The 15,383-nt window shown below is 39.2% G+C and overlaps 1 protein-coding gene across 1 annotated transcript in view; it reads left to right on the forward strand.

Annotated features, from left to right (window-relative positions):
- BICC1 (BicC family RNA binding protein 1) overlaps positions 1–15,383 on the forward strand; it is an 89,841-nt gene that overhangs the window by 44,480 nt on the left and 29,978 nt on the right. Inside the window, exon 3 of the mRNA XM_064716848.1 lies at positions 395–464. Coding sequence (XP_064572918.1) covers positions 395–464 — 70 coding nt within the window. The remainder of the gene's footprint in view (positions 1–394; positions 465–15,383) is intronic.

The following is a 15,383-nucleotide window of genomic DNA, read 5'->3' on the forward strand; positions in this document are numbered from 1 at the left end:
TCAAAAAAGACTCAATTTAAATTTGATAGGCTTTACTTAAGAACCATTTTAAGGTAACTGAAGAAATATTTGTGTTGTAAAGGTTTGAAGTTCCCTCAGAGATGAATGTGGAGTCTGCTGTAGCTATTAGTGGTCATTTGAACTTCATGGAAGCTGCTGAGCATTTTGGGTTTGCTCTGTGGAATTCTTTTGAATGATCAGAACTCAGCCATGCTTATTAACAAACAAAAGTTCTCAAGAAAAACAGAGAAGCAGTTCATGGCTTGTGCTATTTAAAAGTAATAATATTTAACAGTTTTAAAAATGGTAAACATCATATTTTCAGAAAATGAATGTATGCTTTTGCAGGAGAAAAAAAAACTTAATTCTTTGAAAATGCTTTCTTTTTTAATAGATTATGGAAGAAACAAACACACAGATTGCTTGGCCATCAAAGTTGAAGATCGGAGCAAAATCGAAAAAAGGTATTTTACTTTGCTCTTTTTATGGGGTGGGACTTGTTGTTAGCATAGTGAAAACCACAGAAGAAAGAATTGGATTTTTAGAGTCACACATCAATACTGGTCACCTGAAGTATTTCCATTTCAGTATGCTGTTTCTTATAGAAATTTCCTGTTGAAGTTATCTTGGCTGTATATAGGTATTCAATACACCAAGCCATTTTAAGGAGCTTGCAATTCTGTGAGTACTTATTTAATCAAAACTGCTGTATTAAGCATGTGTGCCTTCTGCTGTATGATTCTGTATCTAATCAGAACAGTTTCTTTATTTTACAGCAGCCAAAGCCTGTGTTTCTGGTAACATTTTAGATGAGTGGGTGTTTTGTGGGGTTTTGTGTTTGTTTCTCTAGAGTACAAAGATGAGTGTTGGCCAAGCCCAGCAGAACAGTAAATATTCATTGTGTCCCTGACAGCGACAGCCTGCACACTTTTTTGGGTTCTCTAAGAAACCTAAGTGGAGCTATTTCTTAGGAATGACCAGTATTGTGGTTTAAATTATGTTTCTTTTGGAAGTCCAGCCTATTAGTGTGAACTAAGTGTACAGTCTGGACATCTCTCTTTGAAATAAACATTCTTGTTCTGTTCTTAAGGAGTCATAGCTGTGACTGATTGAAAGCAACACTTAATTTCTCTTCTGCATAAAAAATGAAATTGGGAACACTGCATGCATTTCTGACCAGGCTGATACATAATTAAAAACCAAGAAAATGAACTTCAGATAATTTCTCTTCATGTTATATATAGAATGTATAGGTGGAGGTATGGGCTAACCTTAGTAAATTAATAACATCTCTTGGGAAGAAAAATGACCTTTTTAGAAAGGTGCAGGATTAATAAAACTTTTATGGTGTAAAGTGAGATTGTTTCTGAGGTACTTTGCCACATGGTGTTAAAGTCCAAATTTATTTCATTTTTTCTTTTCCCCACTTGTATGGAAAAAGAATCTTGCTAAAATGGGGAAGGAATTAAGACTGGGGAAAATGCTGGTGTTCTGTATATAGGCATTAATGTGTGGAACTAACATTTATAGTAATGCAGGAGTGACAAGGTCTCTGTGCAAACCTGGGGAGTTCTGTGTGCCCTCTCCTTGGGGTGCTGGGAATTGATGCACACCTGATACTCCTCAACAAACTGAGGCACAAGAGGTTGTTTTTCTTCTGAGGATAGAAAAGAAGAAATAAAGTGGTGCCTGTAACTTCCCCCCCCACCCCTCCTAATTTAAGTGGGCTTAGTTCTGAAGATGAAAGGCGTGAATGAAAGGCAAAAAAAGAGGGGTAAGAGGTGGTTGGTTGGGTTTCTGCATTGGTACTTGGAGGTGCAGCTTTAAATTAAATTAATTTAACCTATTTATTAGTGACTTCAAGTAGAAGATAATGTGGTGAAGCTCTATCAATACATGGAATGAATTTGAGTACCATGGGAAATAAAACAGCTAAAAGAGTTATGGGCTGATAAAAGTAAGAATTGAGGAAAGGGAACACATATTCCAGCTGGGCATACTGAGTGAATCTGCAGTGGGAATGATTATCCTGCAAAGTCCTTGTGCCAAAAGAAACTTTAGATAGTGAGATAGTAATGGGCTGTAAACAAGACATTTTAGCAATATGCTAAGCTATTAAAAAATGTGTTTCAAATGCCTGTGGATTTCAGGGTGGCTCTAGAGTTAAGACTTAAACCACTCTCTGGCCAGCTCTGGTGTGCTGGCTTGTGTGTATATACACCTAAGATAGTAAATTACAACCTGTGTACAAAGAGCCCCTTAACCCTGAGGTTCCTATTTCTTGTGAAATAAGGTGCAGTTTATATGATCTGTTTACACTTAATACCAATTGTTTGCAATTCTGTAAGTTTCCATTTGTAGCTACAGCAGCTGTTTATATAGGGGTAAATATTCCAAGTGTTTAACATACTCTTAGCTTCACTTAATGACATTTTGTGATTGAGAGGAGAGTCTGCAGCAAATAACTGGCTGGCTCTGCAGGGACTTGACCTCAGAACATGGTCTGCCTGCCTCCTTGGCTGGGGCTGAGTCACTCATGAGGGAGCAGCAGCTATGGATGGACAGTGCTTTACCCCAGCCCCACGGTGCACCCAGGCATCACCCAGACATCCCAGATTTTTTATATTTTTGTGTAGTTTTGCAGTATAATCTGCTTGTGGTTTCAGCAGCTTCACATCCTGTGTGTTGTGGCCTTAGGTCATTCACAGCTTTCCTCCCAATACAGGGGAAAAACAGTTGTTAGGAAAACACTGCTTTTCTTCCTGTGATATTGGTCAGTCTGTCGTGAAGCACTCAGAGCTCAATGGTGTCGTTCTTCTCACTGCTGGTGATGGTTTTAATTAGACACTACCGATACTAAATCAATAAGAAGAAACCATGTTTTGTTTTGAATTGAAACACAAAGGTATTGAAATTTACAGCCCAGGTGTGCACAGTAAGATTCAGTGAGGAATGAGGATGAAGAATAACTTCTCTAAAAGATCCAGAATCCTTTTGTGATCTTTTAGAAAAAATTGGGCTATAGTGAAGCTGAAGCACCAAGAACCTCTTGTGAACCTCTGTATCATTTCTTTTCTCTTATATTAATGACAACTTTTAAATTGATGAGTCCAAAATTCTATATTTTAAGTATCATAGTGATAGTTCATTAACTTACACTTGATAAACATTTTCTGATGGGGTTTTTGAATTGCAAGAGACTAATGTCTGAATTAGGCATAAGCAGATTTAAAAAATTTGCTAATTCAAATTTATTATTTAATGTGTTTTCTAAAACACATCATCACAAAGCTAAATTAAAAAAAAAAACTATTATCAACTCTCAACAGTTTCATAAGAGCAAAACAGGAATTTCCTGGTTTTAATGAACACCAGATGCTGTAGCCTTACTCTAGTGATGCAGAGGGTTAAAGCATTTTGAAATAAATGTTTAGAAAACACACAAACATATAAATCTTCCACAGCATCTTAACGCAACCCATTTGTTCAGGTTGCCAAATCTGATCCCATAACATGAAGGATTTCGGGAGGGAAGTGAACAATTTAAAGCTTTTCATGACTGATTCCATCAGTAATGAAAGAATTGGCACTGGCAGGGTTTGCTCTGCTTGGCACTGGTGCTGTAGAGCTCAGAGTGTATCAAAGCCTCATGTTCTGGAGGTTTGGGATCTTCTCTAGTCTGGTGAATTAAAGACCAAATTGAGAGACAGTAATTCTGGCTCTCAACATGCTTTTTCACTCTGTTGTAGTTACTGTTCCTTTGGAATGCTGTTAATTGTCTTTTAAAGATTTATTCAGTGGTATGCAAGCATGAGTAGGTTGCCAAATCCTAAATGATCAGATGCTGTAGCTCCACAAACATTTTCCAAGCAGGCATAAGATGATGGGATTTTCCCTCTCCCTTTCTGAAATACTGACCTGTCTTGTTCTTGTTGTCCAGCCCTTTCTGCTGTGCTGTCATTGGCGCTCACATGGGGGACCAGAGTGACTGTTCCTCAAATCTAGCCATGGATAATTTTTACTTTTGCAGAGGGAGTGTTCTTGTTCATTTGCTAGGTGTCTGAACCCTCACTATACATGCTCCTGTGTTTCCCCATCTGTTTGTATGGAACTGGAATGCTGAATGCCTTGGAAGCAGGTGAATGTCCTGTCAACCAGCAGCAGTGCTTGGGGATGGGTGCTGAGGCTGTTCTTTAGGAAATGGATATGTGGGAATTCAGATTTCACCTATATTCCCCACTCTTTTTATTTCTAAATTTTCCTTTCCCCATCCCCCTGTGTCCCTTTGCATTCTAACAGCCATAAAGAGGTTGTGGGATGTGTGTGCTCAGAATGTAGCTTGGAATAACTTTTGGGGAGCAGCCACCATACGAATCCCTTCAGCTCCTGGAAACTTAGTGGCTCTAAGCAGGAAGATGATCAGAGAGTTGGAGCAAGGAATATTTTAATATGTTAAAAAAGATGGTAAAGGGAAATGCAAGATAAATTGAACTTGCAGAGCAGGTAGAACTCTGGGGTCTCTTCCATCATTCACTTTTAAAATGGACTTCTCTTGCTCTTTTTTCTTCCTCTTAATCCCATATTTTCATTCCTCTTTTCTTTAGTCTCCAGCTCTTTTTAATCTGTATCATATCTTGAAATTACCAATTTATTTTCTTTCTCTCTTGAGCTTCATTAACTTTATTTTACTTCTCTTATTTGCTATTTCTGGCATTGTGACTTTTTGTTTTGCTTTTTTTCTGTTTTTCCTCTCTTATCACTGATGCATTTTAAGTTAAATAAAAATCTATTTGTACTTTTTCCATTTGATTTTGCTTTTTACCAATTCTTTCATCTTTTTTAATAACTTCAAAAAATTTAAACTAGCTTTTGTCATCAAAGCATTTCATACATGCTGTTTTTCATTAGCATATCTCCAACACAAGTACAGAGCATGTTAAATTCATATCCAAGGAGAACAGCAAAGTACTGGAGGTACTGGAAGGAAGGCAGCAATGACTGGCATTGGGCACTGCTTACACTTTTGGTTACACTGGCAATTTGGTTTCATTCTTTTCATTAAACTTTGCCTTTTGCAAATTATCTTTCAAGCCAAGTGCAGCTGTTTCCCTCTTTGCATCCTGAGCTGTGAAAGTAACATGCACAGTGAAGTTAATAACTGTAATACCACACTTGAAACAAATAACCAGGGAGACTTCAGCTGAATCAGTAAAAGCTCACTCTGGTTTATTGGAATGTTGTTTAGGTGCAAGGGAAGCATTCTGCCTGTTTCAGGAGGCGTTGTGATAAAAGGTAGAGCCTCCTCTTTTGTTAAAACAAATGTCACTGCTTAGTGAACTCAAGGCCAAGCTTGTGAGTTACTGCCTTAGATATCTAGAGTAAGCTAAAATGTTTGTCCTTTCAGACCTTTAAATCAACTTTCAGTTGTTTCCCAGTACTGTGATAGAAGCTGAAGTTGATATTTTCTGTTGAAACAGGGAGGGAGAGAACCAAGAACTGCAGTGTCAGGCTGTGCAGCCTTAGGACAGTGTGCAGATAAAATGCCAGGTGATTTCTTCTTTTGCCATAGGCTTTCTGATAAATCTGATTTTAGGCTTTTTAGAGAATTTCTTTCCAAAATACCTAATTTTCTCAATTCAGTTTGTCAATGCAATCTTTTTTGAGAAGAGTGTGAACTGCTTTTAAAGCTAAACCTCTAGCAGTACAATATCCCAGGAGTGGTTAATCTATGAGTAGTTCAGAGTTGTGCCTGCCAGTTCAGCATCCCATTGCGAGCACTTCATCATTTACACACTTGTAAATGTAGGGATTACATCACTGCTTAAAACACAGGTGCATCATAAGTTATGCAATATTGCTCTTTGTGCTGCAGCTGAGCTGAATCCCACATTTGTACAGAGCAGAGACTGCCATGCAGGAATTCCACACTGCAAAAAACCCACCTCAGATTAATGGATGTGAGTAGGACTTTGTCAATGCTTCTGTCCAAACCCAGTATTTTATTATTAAATATCAGTGATAGTAGAAGAGCTAATAACCCTCCACAGCATCATTATCTAGGAGTCTTGTGAACTTTAAACATCGTTGTAACCTCTTGTAGCATGTCTGGGAGTCTCTAGAGTTTTCTTCCCCCCAGGAAACACCCAGCCAACCAGAAACCACAACCCCAAAGCCTCCACCAAACCAAAACACCCCTAAGCAAACCAGAGAACTCAATGAGGCAGATTTTGACAAACTTGAGTAGAGGGAAAAGAACTTGTGTGGTATCAAGGGGGTTTGGACCTTTTCTTCAGGAGATTCTCATTGCATTGATGGTATTTTGTATTAAATGCAAAGTTTGGTGGAATTAATAGATTTCTCTTTCAGTTATCACTGGGATTGCTGAAACACTGAAAGGATTTTGGTCTAGGCCACTAGATTTACATTGCATACTTCATCTTTTCTAAATACCAGGTGTCTTGGTGTTCTTCAGATGCTGGCATGTCTGCAAAGGGCAGTTATATAACTTGAAATTTCCCCAAGAAATTAGCCAAGTCCTAGTTCAGTCAAATAAACATAAAAGCAACTTGAAAATTCCTAATAGTTTAGGCTATTTGCTTCTTTGTCTCATGCAACTCCTAAGCAGATAATGCTGTGCTCTGTGTGGTTTTGTGCATGTCTTCCCTGGAGGAGTGGTGAAGAGTTGGGAAATTGGAACAGGGAAGTGGTGGAGTTGCCATCTTTGGAAGGGTTCAAAAAAACCAAAAACTAAGCAGTCATGGCACTCACTGCCATGGCTTAATTGACAAGGTGGTGTTCAGTCAAAGGTTGGACTTCATGATCTTGGAGGTCTTTTCCAACCTTAAAGATCCTGTGATTCCATATAAAATAATGACTGTTTAGGATCACCTTATTTTTTAGGTTCTGAGTGTTTTCCTTTTCTTTAAGGTTTTACATACATGTTACTCCTTCTTAATATAGTTGCAGCCATAACAGAGGGTTTCAGTGGTTTCCTTAAATGACTTCCTTCTTCTGGGCCAAAGAGGCATTAGTTATTTTTTTTCCTTTTTTCACCTTGTATATATATTATGCCTGTTTTTAATTTTGTTAAAAAGTGATTTGGAACTAGTGGTGTTGTGGAAAACCCACAGAAATTAAAGATTGGGGATTTCAGAGATGGTTTAAGTTGCATGAAAACATTTTCGTACAGAAACTACTTTTCTTAGTTATGGTAGATTTATTCCTAATTATTTCAATATAGAAGTGAATACTGCCACTTTCTTAAAGACTATGCCCAAGTAAAATGTGAGGTAAAAGTACTCATGTTAATAGGATTTAAAGCCCTCCTATAATTTCATTCACTTCTAAAATTGCAATCTTTTCCTTTGTAGCCATATATAACCTCTAAAAGTGCATTAAAATGTTGTAAATAATAGGAAACAGAACTTCATGTGCTGGAATTGCTTGTGTGCCTGTCACTACTTGCCTGTGTTACTGATTTATCAATCTTAAAGGAAAACACTCTACTGTAAATTACTGTAGACGGAATTGATGTTTTGTGTTGCTTTAAATGCAGCAAGGCACTGAGTTTTACTTTGCACCTAATGTCTTAAATGGTGAATCAGCCCCACCTGGGAAGGTCACACAGCATCCCAGGACTACCAAGTGCTGTTAATGAATTAAGGACTCTCAGAAGTTTTTCATAGATTGGGTCAACTCCTGCTCTTGACCTATTTTCATATCTTTGTGTGCTGTTTCTAGTTACAATAAAACCTCAGAACCAAACCTGATCAAGTGAATGTGGGTTATAATCAACTAATTTTCCTACCTTAAATTCTGTGCTATGAATAGCCACTTAATTGGTTTAGAGCCTTAAGCTCCAATTAAAAAAAAAAAGGGGTAGGGGAATTAATCAGGTCCTTGGAGACCTGCAGTGATAGGTGGAGTTTTTCTGACAAACTTGAGCTTCTCACCCACTAAGATACTTTTGAAAACTGTGCCACCTGAAAGGCTGTACCCTAACTCTTGCTAGGAACCAAACATGTATGGAGTGATGACTCTTCCTGTTAGCTAGGGATCAAGGGATGTAGAGTGATGGAGAGAAGAGAGCATCTAAACCTCTCAAGTGCCTGGATGCTTAAGCACACAGAGGTAACTTTTGTGTTGGTCTCTTATTAAGGTTTATGTTTAGTCTCAGCATTGATTTCAGTGTGCACATCAATAGAAGCCTTGGCTCAGCTTGCCCCAAGTCATCCTACAGCTTGGAGAGAAAGTAATGTGCTTTATCCCAGCTGGAGCTCTGCCAGGCACTCAAACCTGCTGCTGCTCTGGAGCCTTCCTTTGCTCATGTGGCTCCCCACCCTTAAAGCCAAGGAAACAGCCCCTGTCCCTACCTGGTGCAGTGAGGGGAGGGAGGTGGTGGTTTGGTGGCTGCTGTGGGCCCCTGCTCCCTCAGGAGAGGAGCTTTTCACCTGGTCACACAGTGGGCAACAGAAAGGTGCTGCAGGATGGGCTTAAGAGTTCACTTCATGAATTCCAAATGAATTCCAAATGGAAAGGGGATCCCAGTGCACCAGTTTGAGACACGTTCATGTAATAGCAGAAGGCACAATGGGTTTTGATCACCAGACCCCAGGACAGCTTTATTCCACATGTGAATAATGACAAAGGTGCACTCACCTGTGCCTTTTCCAAGCACTGGCCAAGGCAAGACTTGTAACTACTTCTGCTAGAAACAAAATCAGGAAGACATAATTGTTTTCACAGCTGGCAAACAGCACAATTGTGGTCTTCCCTGTCTCTGCTGCCTTGCTGCATGCTTGCAGGCTGTCCCCTGCCTCCATGGCTCCCTGCTAGGCAGCCCAGCCCTGCAGCCTGGCATGCCCTGGTGCCAGTCCCACTGACGCAGGGGGCATTCAGGGCCGCTGGCTTGTGGGGGCCCGTGCTCCTTTGTCAGCAGAATTTTTCCTGAAGCTGCTTAGTTTTGGTTCCCAAGGCGTAAAGTTTTGGGTCTGACTTTATACCAGTTCAGGAAAGTTTTTCTCAAAAATCTTGGCATTTAAAAACCTTTTCCTTGTCGGTGCCCATGACAACAGAACTGTTGGTTTGGGCATTTTGTGTCAGCTTTCTCTGTGTGCAGCAAAATTCCTTTGCAGCTCTTATTTGACCTCACTAAAAACAGGAAAAAAGATTCACCCTGTTATGCAATTGTCCAGCTAAGGACTGTGTATATAAGTAGATTTCTTTAAAAAAAATTCTGCTCATATCTTCAAAGTAGATGAATTGCACATATGATTCTGCAATGCAATTGAAAGTTGCTCATGCCAGGAGATAAAGGGTGCTCTGCAATGTTTCTTGAGAATGCTGGCAGTGTTTGGGGAGGGGGGAGTAACATGGTTCCTTATCTATGCAGTTCCTTCATGAAATAAAATTTCAGTCAGATCTGGTAAAGGGTCTGGGAAATTACGAGTTTTTTCTGTTTCTTAGAGTGGCATTGAGTTTATTTTTGTTCGACCTTGTTACAGCAAAAGTAATGCTATTTGTATTACTCTAGTGCTTTTTCCTTCAGAGAAAGGATTATTCATCCTCTTCAGTATTTTTCATGAGAGAAGATGAACTCTTAATGTTAAGTGCCCAGAGTACATTTTTGGTCTTTTGTCATCATGTACCTTTTCTTGGGTTTGGTTGGAGAAGTGTTAAAAAAGGCCAAGTGTCATGTTTCATTTTTTTAGAGTATGACATACTCCTGCTACCATGTGTTTCAGTCCCAATGGCTGAGAAGGCATAAATGGATGCTGAGAAGTTCTTGCTGCCAAAATAATGCATTACTGAATGAAAATATCTGACACTAATATGAGTAACTGAGGGTGCTAATTTCAACACACCAATTTTGCATTAAACACAATTAAGCATTGTTCAGTGAGTGGCAATGATATGTCAGGTTAGCACACAGGACTTGAATTCTTGTTCTGGTTTGGAACAAAAAATGCTTTGAGTGGAGGAGGCCAGAACCCTCCAGCTCTCAAAAGCTTAGAGAAACAAAGATGCATGATGGAAATCTACTTAAGAGTCTTGTCACAGTTTGAAGGAAAAAAAGATCATATGCCCTTGAATATTGCTGGGGAGAACACTACATTTTCATACTTTGAAGCAATTATACCTAATGTGTGATATTCTGTAGCTGACAAAAAAATTTCTAGTCTTTACAGGTTTTGATACAGTGTTTCTGTAACTTCCCAAAAAGGCTTTCATGGGACAGGAGCACTTTCAGGTAGGGCTGGCTCCTGCATTCCCTGCTCCAACCCTGATGAAGCCCTATAAACCTGCTGAAATTACAGTATACATGAGTATTATCCTCCCCCTGCAAATTTGATGTATTGCTAGTAAAATTCTGATATTTTTGTGTGCTTTGATTTCAAGCATTCTTTATACTGTGCATTCTAAATATAGACAGAGTCTGTGCCAAAGGCAAAGTGCAAACTTACAAAACCATCATTGATAGAAATTCTGGTCTCTTTAATGACTTCCTCTGGAAGCTGTAATTTGAATCATAGGATTTTTCTGAAGTAGCAGTAGGAGGGAATATCTGAAAAATAGCTGTAATAGAGTTTTCAGAATTTTAGACTTTTCATCTGTACAAACTTAACCTTGCATAAAACTGTGCTGGTCATTTAATTCCATGATTACTTGGCAAGACTATTTTGTCTGTAAAGGAAGTCAAATCTAAATTGAACAAATTCCTGGGCATAGCTAGTGTTCTGGTGATTTTTTTGGTCCAGATTTTTAATGTTTAAAAAACTTTGTGTTTTCATGGTAAATGCTTGTTAAGCATTCTGGTAGTTTTGTCTTTGGAATTGGGTTCGTTTAGCTGGGGAGACCAAAACCATCTGGCAATGCTCACCAGCCATGGCCAGTCTCAGAGGGCTGCTGGCAACATCTTCCCCCTGTATTAACTCCTGTGAAAGGGAAAGGCAAATGAGCTCTTGTTCATGGGAACAAAGCTGTGGGAAAGGACAAAGTTGGGAATGAAGTGGAATGGAGAGAGACACGGAGAGGAAATGAGAGGCCGATGAGGAGACTGAAGCCAGTTGGAAAGAGGTAGGTGGGATGGCAGGAAATGTGAGGTTGGAGTGGAAGTCTTAAAGAAATAAGGATTTTGAAAGAGTTGAATGGTAGAGTTAGTGCCAAAGATGGTGTAAATGGGGAAACAGATGGGAGGTGCAAAGGAGGAAGGTGGTGAAAATGCATATTCCAAAAGGTGGAGGGGAGGATTACAGCTTTCTGTTCATACGTGCCTGGCATGGAATTCCAATATATATCCTTGCCTTGGAAATCAGATCAGACACAATTCTCAGATTCTTACTTAATGAATATCCTAGGGAAAAGCTGCTAAATGCTGCTGTATTGATGTGTACCTTAATTACTGTCCTAAACCAGTAATTCAATGTCTAACATGTCACCATTCCCATTTGATGTCTTTGTGCAGCTTCCATAAAGTTGCAGTTTTGATGGCTGCAATTTAAATTTTTTAAACATTTACCAGATGTCTTATTTTGCATCAAAACATATGGATGACTTAAAATACCAGGAATGCAAAATATGAATTTCTAGTCCATGGGAGCTGAGGATATTGGCAATTTCTACTAAAAAAAAAAAATCACAGAGTTAGAATGTGTGCAAGTAAACCAAGATGGCAATAAAAATGATTAATTTTGAGTGCAGCTTTCGTCCAGCTGATTGGATTTGTTTCCAGTGCAATGTCAAATAATGTAAACTTGGTTTTGCAGTGCTGGAGGAGAGTAGTAGCCAAGAAAGTAAGCTGTGAAAATACTAGGCTTCAGGAAAGTGCAAGCTTTTTTTTTTGTGGAATTGGCTTAAAATCCTCTAATGCCAAACACCCCCACTGAGATTTCCAGCAGTAAATTTGTAGCTATATGTGTGCAAATTCCTGTGTGTAGTTCCCCTCTGCTGTTCCTACTGTCCTGAGTGCAGTGAGCAGTTACAAAGGGCAATTGACTTTGCTCATAGATGCACATTTAGTCATATCAAAGAAATCTGAATTGTCAGATTTAATGTGTGCTTTCTGTGAGGGGAAGGAATACTGGAAGTGCTTATTTGGGTGCATAATTATTTTTTTATTTTCTTCTTGTGGATTTGCTTACTGAAAGATCCTGCAAGAAGGAATGCCATGACTACGTGCACGAGTGCACTTGGGAAGGGAGCAGATTTTGGATTCCATAAGTAAGATGGAGTTAGTTCCAGAGTGATGGGGTTGGAAAAAAATAAACCAAAAGAAACTACTACAGAGAAGTTCATTCACAGCATGAATTACTGGTGGAGTGCCTGACCAGGATAACAAAGCTACTACAAAATGGGTTATGCTTTTAATCAGCTGACTCATTATATAGAAAGTTGCTTCTTAGCAGTGTAAGCAGCATATCAGCCCAAAAGAAGGAATTATCAAGAATTAAGAGACTCTTGGCCATTAACTCTCTTTTTCCTTTCTAACATAAATTAACAGACACAGATATTTTTTGCATATTTTCTGCTCCATCTTCTGTTATTTTTACAACTAAAACTTTGACCTCACTCATTGCCAGCATCAGCAGCAACTGAAAATGAACATCTGGTAACTCAGACCTGAGTGCCTAAAGTGCAATTTCTAAACCTGTGTCTGCAAGTGGTGCCCTTTGCTGTTCTGCTCTCATCTGCTGGCAGGGAAAAGATGTGAGCAAGAGCTGTAGGGAGAGGTGATGCTCTCTACTGCTGATAATGATATGAATTTTCTTGCTGACTTCTTTCAGTTGCCAGTGCCTTCACCACCCTCATGGCACAAGCTGTTTTTTTCTTCATTTTTTTCATGGGCAGGCTAAATATTATCCAGAGAGTGAGGTATGTGAGGCCTTAGCTGCTAACTACAATATTGATGTAAACCTATGCCCAGCATTGCCATTCAGGAGTTAGACTGCCATGGTGGAGTATGGGCAGTTCTGGGTCATATTTTGTGGTTTCTCTCAAGCAATTCTCTGGTTTTTAAGTCTAGCGTTTGCTGGTAATTTTTGAAGTAACTCTCATGCCTTGTATAATACACAAGTATTTACAGAACTCCTTTGATTTAATGCTGTTTGAAATTTACCCAAGTAAAATCAGTTGCAGGCAACTTTATGAATATAACAAATTTATTATTGATGGAATTACTGATTTATAGGGGGGTTTTTGCTATACTTGTGAGCTAGAATTCAGTTTTGCTACAGTTAATGTAAAACTTGTATTCTCCCACAAGTATTTAGACAGATACACTGTGGGGACAATTTTCAGCTGACTTACGTGTTCATCCACATCTGGGACTACATTTTCCTGTTGCAAATTGGTGGGACGTGAAATGTTTGTAGGAGATGGCTGGAAAGGGACTGTAATTATTTTTTTCTTTAGAGAAACAGTTACTGGAAAAGTAACACAGGGATTTTTAATTTTTTTTTTTCTTCCAACTGTGGATGTAGAACTTGAAACAAGGCTGATTTTCTTTGCTTTTTCTCAGCATTTCAAATGGAACAGCACTGCCACCCTTTTTCTGAGTGGACATGCTCTCTATCTGGAGGCTCAAACTTCCTATGCCTCACTTTCTTCTAGTCAGTTTTTTAATAGTTTGCCAGGAGTGACAGTGTTTGCATATTTTGCCATTTGAAATGAGTGCATGCATGTGAATTATCCAGTTTTTCTTTGGCCAGTGGCTGCTCTCCTCAGCGTGAGATGTAAAGGTGGAAAAATTTCACTGTTTTCTGTGTTTATGATGTTTGGCTTGTGAATATTTTGAGGGGAAACCTCTTTTTGTTTAAGTACCTCTCCCAAGTATTCATTTTAAGCAAATACTTGGGAGAAGTACTTTTCCTAATTAACCTATAGGGCACCTATTGCAGCTGAAGGATTTCTTACCTCAGTGCAACTTTGTAAATGGTCAATAATTTCTGTAATGTGTTGCTGTTAATCAGTCTGTAATTGACTTAGAGACTTAAAGTGAGTCTCTTGCTGACATTGTGTTGATTGTTTGGAGTGCCAGATTAATTACAGCACGTATTGTAGTTGCTGTATTGTGACCTCCATCTGCTTTTTATTAACTTTCTCTGTAAATGAGAAACTGTCAGTGCAGGCTGTTTCTTACATTCTGAAGAAAAAATTCTCCCAAACCCCACAACTGTGTACTTTAAAAATTAAAGAACCGTTGTGTTTAGATCACAAGTTTGTTTATTTCTTTTGTTTCTGGAGCAGCTGACTCAAGCACAGATGACTCCTCCCTGTTTTGCAATAAATAAATGGACAGAAAGACCATCCCAGGCCACTTGAAACTCAGCCACAGGGGTTGGTGTTGGTTCTCTCTGATCCGAGCATTTGGACACGCACAAACCCACAGCATCCCTTGTGCCAGCAGCTGGCAGCAAATCCCTCATTTGCTGCAGTCACTTCTCCCAGACTGCTGCCACTTCAGAAAGCAGCCTCAGCCATTCATTCTGCAGGGTAGGTGACAGGCAAGGAGGCTTTTAAAGAAAGTCACATTGGCTTGAGCCTTTCATCTCATTTCTGTGTGCCTTCAGCCACCAGAGCTTAAACTCATGGATTTGTACTGGCTCTGAGGAAGATAAAATGCATTTATGGTCACATTGGTGAATGTTTCACGTTGGTGAATGTTTTAAGGAAATTCTAGGTAGCAAAGGAGCCAGCAGGTGAGCATTGTACTGTAACTACACTTACACAAGAGTGATTTGAACTTTACTCTTTCCTGTAAGAGCAGGAAGATTTTGGGCTTTTCTGGTTTTGATCAGGGCTTGCTGTGTTTATTTGGGAAGAGCAGTGATTTGCTTACATTTGGCCAGACAAGGGAGGGGTAGAATACAAACACAGTTGTAATATGAAGGGAATTATCAAGGGACTTAACATCCAGTGAGTGTGCTTGGCAGTAACTATAGTAAAACTGAAATTCCAAGCTCTGGAATGTAGTTATATAAACTTATTGCTGTAATTAAATTACTTGAGAGTACAAATTTGTCATGATCTTTCAGTGAAAATTGGAATTAGTTGGATTTGGATTTTTAGGAGCTTCTAGCAAGTAGATACCTTGCAATGTGCTCTGCACTGCATTTGCAGGTAAATTGGAGACTGAGTGTTCTACTCTGATGCCCATCTTTCTATTTCAACTCAGTTTTTGGGACACCAAATACAATTTATCAGAGTGCCTGCTGAAATTCACATTGCAGAGATGCTCAGTAGGTGATTAATTTCCCAGAGGTGAGTTTTGCTATTAATGTAATACTGGGAGAGACAGATGGACAGAAGTGATGCAGAGAAAATTCATCTGAGAACAGCTCAGGAGTGACTTCTTGATTTGGAGGGCAACACTGGGCATCTTTCAG

The sequence above is a fragment of the Zonotrichia leucophrys genome, chromosome 6 (assembly GCF_028769735.1).
Source record: "Zonotrichia leucophrys gambelii isolate GWCS_2022_RI chromosome 6, RI_Zleu_2.0, whole genome shotgun sequence".
Taxonomy (NCBI): Eukaryota; Metazoa; Chordata; class Aves; order Passeriformes; family Passerellidae; genus Zonotrichia; species Zonotrichia leucophrys.